At 43.6% G+C, this 12,095-nt stretch overlaps 1 protein-coding gene across 2 annotated transcripts in view; it reads right to left on the bottom strand.

The window, feature by feature from the left end:
* Nucleotides 1-10,487, bottom strand: part of UBE2E3 (ubiquitin conjugating enzyme E2 E3) — a 96,624-nt gene extending 86,137 nt beyond the window's left edge. Inside the window, exons 1-3 of one of the 2 annotated variants that reach the window (XM_077448118.1) lie at nucleotides 10,199-10,487; nucleotides 7,096-7,322; nucleotides 3,913-3,963 (exon numbers count right to left, since the gene is read on the bottom strand). In XM_077448118.1, coding sequence (XP_077304244.1) covers nucleotides 3,913-3,963; nucleotides 7,096-7,289 — 245 coding nt within the window. In that variant the 5' untranslated portion in view covers nucleotides 7,290-7,322; nucleotides 10,199-10,487. The remainder of the gene's footprint in view (nucleotides 1-3,912; nucleotides 3,964-7,095; nucleotides 7,323-10,198) is intronic. The other variant, XM_077448117.1, reaches the window with a different exon arrangement.
* Nucleotides 10,488-12,095: the final 1,608 nt, after the last annotated feature.

Raw genomic sequence — 12,095 nt, 5'->3', positions numbered from 1 at the left:
TATTTTTATCTGGTGAACTGCCCAGTAAATCTGTTTTTCAAAAGAACAAGCTCATTCAGATGTATCAGTTTGCATGGATGATACAAACCATTTAACACTTAAATGATTGAAAGCACCCCTTTATTTATATACGTAAAACCTTTATCCTAAGGCTGGCCATACACGGGTCGAATTTCTAAAGAACTTTCTTTTAAAAATCAGAAAATTTGTGCGTTTTGTGATCCAATGGGGCCACCATTGATTTCGAAATTCAGCCAACCAAACCTTTAATTTCACCTCTTGTTGCTACAGAAAATAATTTTCCTGGCTGGGAATCTTTTCTTTCTGGGGATTTTCCTTTCTTGCACATTTCTTTTTCGATTAAGTTTCTCGCATGATTCTCCCATCAATTAAAAAAGAATTTGTTTTTCAAAAAAATTTCCAACATGTCCGATTACTCAGATTTCATTGCTGCATGAAAATTGGATGTTGCTGCAGTCCACTAATGGTGCAAAATACAAACGAAAATTCTTAGCCAAGATTTTCTAAAGAAAATTCTTCCGAAATTCGACCCATCTATAGCCTGCCTAAAAAAGGGAAAAAAACTGTTCGCTGTAACTGATTAAAAAAGTGTGAGCTGGAGTTAGCTACAGTTTATTAGTGTATTTAAATCTGCTAGCACATGTAACACTCCCCTCTCCCAAAGTGACAATGCTGCTGCCTGCTGTGCCCCCTGTTCTTATTCATCTAAAGTGTTACTTGCCAGATCACCAGATGAAAACAGAGGGGAAAACCCTAAAACAAATGCAGCCACCACATCTAATTGAAGCTTACCCAACGGATTACATTTTTGGTTTTGGGTTAAAATCAGCTTAAAAAATAAAAAAATTATTAAAAAAAAAAAAAAAAAAAAATTTTTTAATATACAGCAACATCACTCGCTATATACCCATGTCAAATGCTGCAAAATTGTTCCATTGGATAAAACTATTAGACAGCAACTTCACTTCTGCCCGTGTCATATGCTGGGTACAGGTACGCAGCATAAAGCCATATATCACTGAGCTGTACAGGTCACACACACAAGTTCAGGGGCAAGGAGGTGTAGCAGCCTAGTATTAGCACACCTCTCCACATCAATCTCATTTAATGCCATGTCCCCAATGTCAGCTTCCACACTTTGAGATACCAAATATACTGCTTCCTAATCTATGGTATTCAAAAGGATTTCCACTCATTCATGGCAGACATATAGCAAGGCTTTGAGAAGATATGTCAGGTTTTCTTCCATCTATACTATAAATAGAGTTTACCAGGGTACTTATCCTTTTATAGCAAACACAGTGCTAAAATAATTTAAAAAAAGTCAGATGTCCTAGCTAATCAGTGCTGCAATTAACTTCTCTGTAGGAGGTCAAATGCTTATGTTGTTTACAGAGGGCTACCAGAGAAATAATACGGCAGTCGTTTCCGATGTCTTGTTGAAAATGTTATTTACTAAGATGTCTCTGGTTTTAGTACTTTTAGACCCCTTTCACACGGGCGGCTGTTCTGCCACTGTTTAAAGCAGGTTTTGAAATTCAGAAAATCCTGGCACAGCATTCACTGCAGCTGTACATTGCGATTAGCTGCGTTTACATGCTGCTGTATTTAGGATTTTTTTGCCATTTCTGATGCGCTTCCTGCTTTTCCTTTCTTTGTTGCCACTGCTATCTGCAAGTGAAATAGTACATTGCGATTATCTGCAGATAGCTGCAATAAATCAGTCCTGGACGCAGTCAAATTTATTTTTTCTAACCACACCAAACCCCATGCAACAAAATCGTTGCTAAATGCAGTGTGTGACTGGGGCCATAGGAAAGCATTGTGGCTTATTTACGAAAGGCAAATCCACTTTGCACTACGAGTGCAAAGTGCACTTGAAATTGCACTTGGAAGTGCAGTCGCTGTAGATCCAAGGAAGATAAACAGCATTTTAGCTTGCACATGATTGAATGATAAAATCAGCAGAGCTTCTACTCGTTTCCGATCTACCCCTTAGATTTACAGCGAGTGGACTTCGCACTTGTGGTTTGCACTTGTAGTGCAAAGTGGATTTGCCTTTCGTAAAAATAACCCCCATTGTCTGAGTATAGCTGCGGTAGATAACTTGAGCTATTAGCAGCTAAAAGCTGAATTCTATCCACCTGTGTGAAAGGGGTCTTAAGCCTCGTACACACGATCGGATGTTCAGCAGACAAAGCGTCAGAGGGGCGTGTGCCAGGAACTTGTCTTGCATACAAACAGTACACAATTGTCGGCCAACAAACACGAATGTAGTGACATACTAAGTCGAATTTCAGCTCTTGATCGCCACCCATTGAGCTGCTTCTGCTAATGTCATGTTTGGTGAGCATTGATTCCGAGCATGTGTGTTTGTACTTTGGACTTGTGTGACGACTTGTGTCCACACTGTTGCCTGACGAAAAATGACTAGCCTGCCATCCAACATTTGTTGGCCAAAAGTTGGACAACAATTGTCTGATGGAGAGTATTAACGGCCCGATTTTAGGAAAACAGTCTTTCATCACACAATTCCGGGATGGACATCCGATCGTGTGTATGAGGCTTTAGAGTTACTGAAAAGAGTATGTCGATCACGAAGTCAAAAGAGAACAGTCCTCGTCTACTAGTTTGGGATCAGCATGACAGCCCAGCAGCTGCCATTTTCAGATGTTTAGCAATGGCAGCCTCCAAATTTCTCTTATTATAGGTTACCTAAATCTACGACTAGTTATTATACAGACAGAAATGTTGAACTGCTTGTTAAAATATATGAAGCATGATTTAACAATGCAATTATGAAAGTGTCCTTGACTGTCAGTCAGTCCAGAGATCACATAATAAAGCTACAGCCAGTGGTGACAGATTAAAAAAATTATAATATCTCCATGTCCACCCAGATGTATGTTCATTCTTAATAACACATATTCATACATGAGGAGGTGAGTAATTCAATCATGTGAAAGCAAACTGGTTATCATCGTAAAACACAAAAATCACAGGATGACAGATTTAAGTGTTTAATGAAAAAAAAAAATTAAAAATAAATAATTATATATTTTATTTTTTCATTAAAACTCTTAATCTACATACACACACACACACACACACACACACACACACACACACACACTGTGAATTTTCCTTAATGTCATTCAAGTATGTTCTTTTCGTTACACTTTGTCACCGAGTAAAAAAGCTGGCGATAATGAAAAACACATATTGAACTGAAAGCAATTAGGCATAACTTTAATCCATCTTTTACATTAAAAGTACTAAAGCTACTAAATAAAATCTCCAAGACTTTCAATGTATAAATATTCAGAACAAATGAGGTGCATATAACATCTTATTAAAAAAATTACCTTCTAACGATTGTATAATTTGTGTAAAATTAGCTGCTAATCACCTGCTATGCACAAACTTTTTAATTTCCAAAATCTCTGTACAAAAGTTTAAAGACACCCCTAATGTAACATACAACTTGTGGTGTAAGAAATCATTGATACAGATCAGTCTCATGGTAAACACTCCAAATACAAGCAGAAAAGATGAAGGATAACATGACACGAGAAGCTGTCAGCTCAGAAATATACACCAGCTAAAATGATATTTCAATTTTACATAAACAACCCAGTAAATCACTTAAAAAGAACTACAGTAGTTATTGGAACTTCAGATATAGCAAAATCCTACTTAAAATTCATGATCCCGGAAAAATGGAAGTTAGAAACATACCAAACCTGCATTTCACAGCTTTAACCTTTTTAAAAAACTAATCATATGCACGCCAAAGCTTGCAACTTTACACTTTAAAAAGGCAAATATCCTTAAATGTTATGCAAAACTACCATCAGATCAGACATTTTTTAGAGATAAATTGTTACATACCTGCAGTTTGGAGGTGGATCAAGGGTTATTTCAGCTAACTCCTTCTGAATTCTGTAAGTGAAATGAGAAGCGATTCAAAACACTCTGCAGAATGAATCAGGGAATTACACTGCCCTCTACCATGATGTTGTTAAATGCAACGCTGGCTTTGCCTTCAGTAACGCTAACATGGCTGCTTCCTCTTTGTTCTCAGAGGCATAACCCAAATCCTACAACACAGGAACTTAGCAGCTGTATTCCAGGGGCTTCAATGCAGATATGCTGCCTACAAAGGCAGGAGGGTGAAAGAGGATTCTTTCAGCTCCCCAGAAAAGTGAAAATGGTTCGATTCCAAACACTCTTTGCTAGAGAGAATTCCTTTTTAAGCTAATATGCAAATGAGGCTGGAAGGGAGGAGGTGAACTCCAGCATTTTGACAATGACTTTAGACGAGTCCAACAGTGCTCTTAAGGAGCTGCAATTACACAAATAAAGCATGAACTGTTATTTTTTTTTTTTTTTAGTTTAGCTCTAAAACATTTTAAAAATATTCCTATGCAATGCTGCAGCACTAAAAGATACAACATACAAAAGTTATCACATTATAAAAGTTGTACAACTACTTTTTCCTCTGATATACAAAAATGTTTTTATTATTTAGTACTACTTGTGCTGTAATATATAAAACTATTAGATTCTGATAAAGAAAACAATGTCCAACATATTAAAATAAATCAGTGGTGAACAAAATTCTACAGATTTATAGCAAGCATGATCACTAAACAGACCCAATGATGATCCTTGGATTAAAGTCACTTAAAACTACTTTGGAGACACTTTAAATAACATTAAAAAAAAAAAAATTAATATCATATATTAGGATTTAAAAAAAAAAAATATATATATATATATATTTTTTTATATATATATATTTATATTATATATTTTTTTTTTTAAATCATATCTGTGTCCTTACAATTTTCTTTAGCAATGCAGCCAAATCTTCAAAATAGAAAAGCTCAGCTCTGATACATTCTGCCAAGATACAGTTTATATAAAACCATGACAATCTTGCTAATACCTGAGCAGAAAAACACAAATAAACACTCAAATAGAATTAGTCATGGCAAATCACAAAGAATGTTTATGGCGCTATTCTACATGGAATAAAGCAAAAGCACTTTAACCAACAGAAAATAACAGCAGTAGCAACACTAACTTTTGAAATTTATGGAAGTAAAAAGAACAGATTCCTGCAAAAGGAGCACAAATCTCAATGCATTTTCCTGGAATGAACTGAAAGAGCAGTAAATTAAATCAAACGCAGGCTGGCATACTTAAAGCACAAGATTGCTTGCAAAATACCTGAACTTTGCCTGCACATTTAGTCATCACGATGCTTACATAAAATAGGATTTCCTTGCATGTTTAGTGTATTTTAGGATGTCTGAACTAGCCAAGTGATAAATGCCGGGATTTACATGAGTAGCTTTGCCCAGGATAAGCAGCAGATAATAAAAGGAGAAATACAAACTTACCCCTGTGCCTTCCACCTCAGTTTGTCAATACTGCAGCTATTAGTGTGCAAACACAAACCCCCTTTGTGTGATATTGCTTACTTATGACAATCAATAGTCTGAGGCTTGGTCAACAGGAAAAAGGAAGGTTTCTAGTGGCTAGCTTCTATGTGGGAGAATGAGCTCATAACCTTAAATAGCGTTTCTGTGGTTGCAGACTTGTGGAGAGAACATTAAAATCACACACGTCCAGAAGAGGTTATGGATGGTTATAAATATTAGAGATTGAAAGCGGACACACGTTCTCCTACATGGATCAGGGAATGCTGCCATAAGGCCAATTTTAGAACTCAGAAACACTGCCTGAATGATGCATGAAGGAACGCATCTGTCAGGCCTTAGGATAGAACTTTGAGCTCATACATGGTAGATAAGTCATTCACCTGTCATACAGAGATTTCCCAACTCTAAAAAATAATGACCACTGCCTAGAAAAGGCCACCACAGTATTCAGGAAATAATATACCATTAAAGAGTCCTTCAAAATTCCACAGATGCCGGATCTGCTAAAAAGCAAAGATCTTGGCACACTTTTGTTTGCCCAGCTCTAGTCTACCATTTCCAGTCATCAAAATTAGGCTCATAGCATCTAAGGAAAATAAGGGGTGATTATTATCTTGAGGTACAGGTATAATGAGATCACTCAAAAGAGCACTTAGGATGTGAAAAGTGTAAAAACTCTGAATAACAAAGTTATTCTGTTTATTAGTTTAAACAATTCAGAATGATTTAAGATTTGATGATTGGCTGCCATGCAATCATGGGAACCAAGTTTGCACTCTGTTCTATTAAGAAGAATCTGTAAATAAAAAGCATGGGTGCTGCCATGAATGCCTTGTTTTTACTTTTATATTGAAGGCATCGCTACCTAGTGGAACAGTGCTCGCCAGGGTTCCACCAGAGGCTGCAGCTGATTAACAGCATTATCAAATTAGAGGTCATAGTTTTGGCCAGCTGCAGACACAAATGATCTTTTCTGTAAGGATTGCATTCTTCACACTGGCCACCAACGTAAGGGGCATTTTTTCCCACTGACCCCCAATTAATTAGTTTTAGCAGCAGGGTTAAAATGTTGGAGAAAGGTCGACCTTGTGAGGCACTGACCTAGACCAAGCATGTAACCAGTAAAGTCTGAAAAGACCAAAATCCCATCCTGCTTGTTCTCAGTGACCCCAAAGTTGGCACCTTTAGGGTCCATTCACACTGACTTAAAAATTGCTGCTTCTACAGGAATTTTGAGTTTTTGCCTGTAGAAGCAACTCGATGTTATCCTATGTGTCCAAGCACATTAAGGAGGATTAGAGGCATATTTTGAGCTCATCATTTAAAGGCAGGACAGAAAAAAAAACCTCTGGTTTGCGTTTGACAGAAAAACTGCTAAACTCTCCTAAACAGTGTACAAAAGGGAACTGGGAGTTATTTCTAAGCCCAGTGTGCATGGAGCCTAAAAAAACCCAAGACGGCAATGGCTGCTCCCATATTTCTATTCTTACAGGTTCACTTAAAAGAGGAGTGGTGCCCAAATGGCAATACGTCACTAGTGCAAAAGGGGTTATCTTCATCCTGTGGAACTTGGCAGCCTGCAGAATGGTTCTTTCAGACATCCTTGGTCATCTCAGTTGATTACCTTTTAGCACTAGTAGACAGCTTTGCAGTGGTTTTACTGGACAATTTGGTATTTTTCTTCTGTTGAACTGCTGAAGGTTTCCTTTCCTCTTGCTCCTCTGGCTCAGGGGCTGGCGGGTCCCTCTGATCAGCATCCGAACTTCCACTGCTGGTACTAGGACTTTCATCATCTGACCTTTGCCGATCACTGGACATGTTGGTAGACGTTACTCAGTCCTGATATAGAACCTAGAAATGAAAGAAAAAATACCATCACCACTTCAGTTAAGCATAGTAACAGCACAACACAATGAAAGTAAAATATTTATATTCCATAAACAAACAACTTCTGTAGGAAAACTAAACACTTGTTATAGTCGGTACATAAACCAGATTATGCCTTCAGAAGCTTCTTGTCTGACTTTTCAAAGATTACTCAGTTGAAACAATCAGCAACCAATAATACGCCCCTCGAGTGATATTGTGTGCTTCAGATCAAAGAGCGCACTCTTCACACCACAAGGAATCTCAGAAGCATTTTTGAAATTGGCCAAAAAAAACATTTCACACGTGCTTTGGGACAAAAGAGATTCTTTTACTTAGTTACAAATTCATGGCCTGCAAATATACGTGTGAACATCTGCAGGAGTGAGCAGAACTAATAACAGAAACCAGTGATGTTTGGTAAAGTTACACTAATGAGGATCAGTGTTGGACTCCACCCAACTTTTCAACACTTTTATTTATTGGGGAGCGGCAGATCAGTTAAGGGGAAGCTGTAGTTCTTCAATTAAGGAGGAACCAAAAGTCCCAGGTTGACCACTGCAGTTCTTCTACAGCTGGAAAGGACCACAAACTGCCCAGATCTGAACTACTAGAAGTGCTGGTGAACAAGGGTGGGCTATGTTTTGTAGTTCCTCTGTAGGAATCAATAATTCCATGCGCAAGGACCTGCTACATAGGAAATATAGTTCCGTTGTAGGTGGAGAATCAGACTGCCCACAGGCTTGGCAGATTGGGACCTGTAGTTCCTGTATGGCTGGCAGGTCATCTAATGAACACTGACAAGTCAGACAGGATGAGCTCAGATCTGATACATATAGCTGACAGGGCTGGCTGGGATTTGTAGCTCTGCAGAGCAGTGAGATTGCAGCTTGCCCGCAGCTGACCTAAAAAGGCCCATGTGGGACTTATGGTTCTACTTCAAGTTGGTTGGCGGGTCTCTGGCTGACCATGGCCAAACTAGAAAGACATCTGACATGCAGGTGGGGATAGGACTTTTAGCCCACCCATGGTTGGTGGGTACCTAGCTGGTCATTGGTCAATCTATAAATACAATTGAAAATGACTGGTCTTGGAGTTCCTCCACAACTGGCCCTGATTGGATACCAATGTCTTACAGGGCAGACTGGGATCAGTAGCTTCCTGCAGCTGGAAGGTTGCAGCTTTCCTACAGCTGAACTAGAAAGGCCAATGTAGGACTTGTAGTTGCTCAATGTTAAACAGGCTTCTATCAGGCCATGACCAATCTAGAACTGACAAACAGGAGGAGATGGGACTTGTAGCCCACCCATGGATGATGGGTACCTAGCTGGCAATGGCCAATCTATAAGGTCAGCTGATAAGCAGGACAGGATAGGACTTGTAGTCCTCCCTATAGCTGCCCCAGATCTGATACAGATAACAAAAAGGAAAGGCTGGCATTAGTAGTTGCCCAGAGCAGAAGGGTTGCAAATTGCCCATTAATGACCTAGAAAGACCCATTTAAGACCTGTAGTTCCTCCACAGACAGCAGGCTCCTGGCTGGCCATATCCAATTTATGAAGATTGGTGACAAGCAAAACAAGATGGGACTTGTAGCCCCTCAATACCAAGTCTAGATGGTGGACGTGGCTTGCTGGGATTTGTAGTTCCCCAGAGCAGAAGGGTTGCAAATTGCCCATAGCTGACCTAGAAAGACCCATGTAGGATCTGTAGTTACTCCACAGTCCCTGGCTCGCCATGGCCAGTTCATGAAGATTGGCGACAACAAGATGGGGCTTGTGGTCCCTTCACACTTGGTCCATAAGATGGACATGGCTGGCTGGGATTTGTAGTTCCTCAGACCTGACCATAGATCAGCCTTCCTGAATCAGCTGTGGACTGTGTGAGACTTGTTGTTTCTCCATGGTTGGCTTGTTCCTGGCTGGCCAATCTGTGAAAATCAAGGACAACCAGAACAAGATGGGACTTGTAGTCCCTCCTACCAGGCTCAAATGGTGGATATGTCTAGCTGGGATTTGTAGTTCCCCAGACCTGAAGGACCATAGCTTGCCCATGGCTGACCCAGGAAGGTTGATGTGGGACTTGTGGCTGTTCGATGGCCAATGAAGATTGCTGACAAGCAGAAAAAGATGGGACTTGTAGTCCCTCCACACTAAACCCAGGTGGGGGATACAACTGGCTGGGATTAGTAGTTCCTGAAACCATAAGGGCCACGGCTGACTCAGGCAGGCCGGTGTGAGACTTGTAGTTCCTCCATGGCAGATGGGTCTCTGGCTGAGCATGGCAGCTGACAAGTAGGACAGGCTGGGACTTGTAGTCTCCCCCCCCCCCCCAACACCAGATCCTGATGGCGTATATGTCAGGCTGGAATTTGTAGTTCTCTAGATCTGAAGGGCCGCGGATCTGTGGGACTTGTAGTTCCTCCACATGTGGTCATAGTGCGGGTGATGTTGCTCCTCTGGGTTGCCATGGCCTGTCCTGATGTCACACTGGGGATGGCTGGAACTTCTGGTTCCTCTACAGCTGGAGGGCCACAGGTTGGAGGATCAGACACAGATCCCTGACAGGACTGGGGGCCCAGAGCAGGATGGGGCCCTGGGATGGCTCCTATGGACAGGAGGGTCCCCCCTGAGTGGGGGGCCCGGGGGCCGCAGTGTGGACAGGTGTGGGGGCCGGATGATTGTTGGGGGAGGGGAGGGGGTGCTGTGGTCGGTTTGTTATGATAGGAGGCACTCCAATATCAGCATGGTGTACCAAGTGATGCGTGAAGTCAGTCCCCCCTCCTCCTCCTCCTCCTTCCTCGCTTTTCTCCGGGGCTGAAAACAAGAACAAAGCTGGCTCTGCCCGGATCCCTCCCTCACCTCTCCGGTTACCTCAGGAGCGCTCTCCGTCCCTCTTCTCACGTCGCTGGATAATGTGCTGGGGAAGGGGGATCCTGGAGACACCAAGCCGGGGGGGAAACGAGCAGGCTCCGGCCGGCTGCCGAACATTGAGAGTCGGAAGAAAGAAGAAGGAGGAGGGGGAGGAGGGAATGGGGAGCTGCCTGTAATACGCCTCTGACGGCTGCTGGTGGCGCTGACGAGTTCGGCGGTGGGCGGGGACAGCGGAGGAGGAGGCGGGGAAATGGGAGTCAGCGGCTGAGGGGTGGCTGGAGGCAGCGCGAGCGAGCGAGGCGACTACGAACACACTGAGGGGTTTCCGGAGAGACAAGCCCCGCCCACCACCTTTTCTTAACCAGCCAAAACTCCGCCCTTTTGTGTCTTTTTCTCCCGGTGCTGGAAGCCCCGCCCCCTTTCTCCGCCGCAAAACGGTGAAGTCAGCAAGTTGCAGCGCGTGCTCGGAGCTGTGATCGGGGCGCGTGCTTCTCCTTCATATCCAGCCGAGAGGCCGGAGCACGCTCCCCCTTCCTCCTCCTCCGTGCTACACGAGGACAAAGAGTTCTGTGTTTATGTCCCAGACACGGGACCGACCCCCCAATATGTCCCAGACACGGGACTGAACCCCCAATATATCCCAGACACAGGACCGACCCCCCAATATATCCCACACACAGGACCGACCCCCCAATATGTCCCAGACACGGGACCGACCCCCCAATATGTCCCAGACACGGGACTGACCCCCCAATATATCCCAGACACGGGACCGACTCCCAATATATCCCAGACAAGGGACCGACCCCCCAATATGTCCCAGACAGGGGACCGACCCCCCAATATGTCCCAGACAGGGGACCGACCTCCCAATATGTCCCAGACACGGGACCGAAAACCCAATATATCCCAGGCACGGAACCACCCCCCAATATATCCCAGACAGGGGACCGACTCCCCAATATGTCCCAGACAAGGGACCAACCTCCCAATATGTCCCAGACACGGGACCGAAACCCCAATATATCCCAGGCAAGGAACCACCCCCCAATATATCCCAGACATGGGACCGACCCCCCAATATGTCCCAGACACAGAACCGACCCCCAATATATCCCAGAAACAAGACCAACCCCCCAATATATCCCAGACACGGGGCCGACCCCCAATATATCCCAGACACGGGACCGACCCCCCCAATATATCCCAGACACAAGACCGACCCCCCCAATATATCCCAGACACAAGACCGACCCCCCCAATATATCCCAGACACAAGACCGACCCCCAATATATCCCAGACACGGGACGACCCCCAATATATCCCAGAAACGGGACCGACCCCCCAATATGTCCCAGACACGGGACCGACCCCCCAATATGTTCCAAACACGGGACAGACCCCCCCCAATATGTCCCAGACACAGGACCGTCCCGCCAATATGTCCCAGACACAAGACCGACCCCCCAATATATCCCAGACACAGGACCGACCCCCAATATATCCCAGACACAAGACCGACCCCCAATATATCCCAGACATGGGACCGACCCCCAATATATCCCAGACACGGGACCGACCCCCCAATATATCCCAGACACAAGACCGACCCCCCAATATATGCCAGACACGAGACCTACCCCCCAATATAATCCCAGACACGGGACCGACCCCCCAATATATCCCAGACACGGGACCGACCCCCCAATATATCCCAGATGCGGGATTGACCCCAAAATATCCCAGACACGGGACCGACCCCCCAATATGTCCCAGACAAGGGACCGACCCCTAATATATCCCAGACACGGGACCTACCCCCCAATATATACCAGACACGGGACCGACCCCTCAATATGTCCCAGACACGGGACCTACCCCCAA

This window comes from Lithobates pipiens, unplaced genomic scaffold (assembly GCF_037356315.1).
Source record: "Lithobates pipiens isolate NorthernLeopardFrog02 unplaced genomic scaffold, aLitPip1_a1.2 Scaffold_22, whole genome shotgun sequence".
In the NCBI taxonomy this organism is placed as follows: domain Eukaryota; kingdom Metazoa; phylum Chordata; class Amphibia; order Anura; family Ranidae; genus Lithobates; species Lithobates pipiens.
Note: the sequence above shows the minus strand (reverse complement) of the source record. Positions and strands in the feature narration are given on the sequence as shown.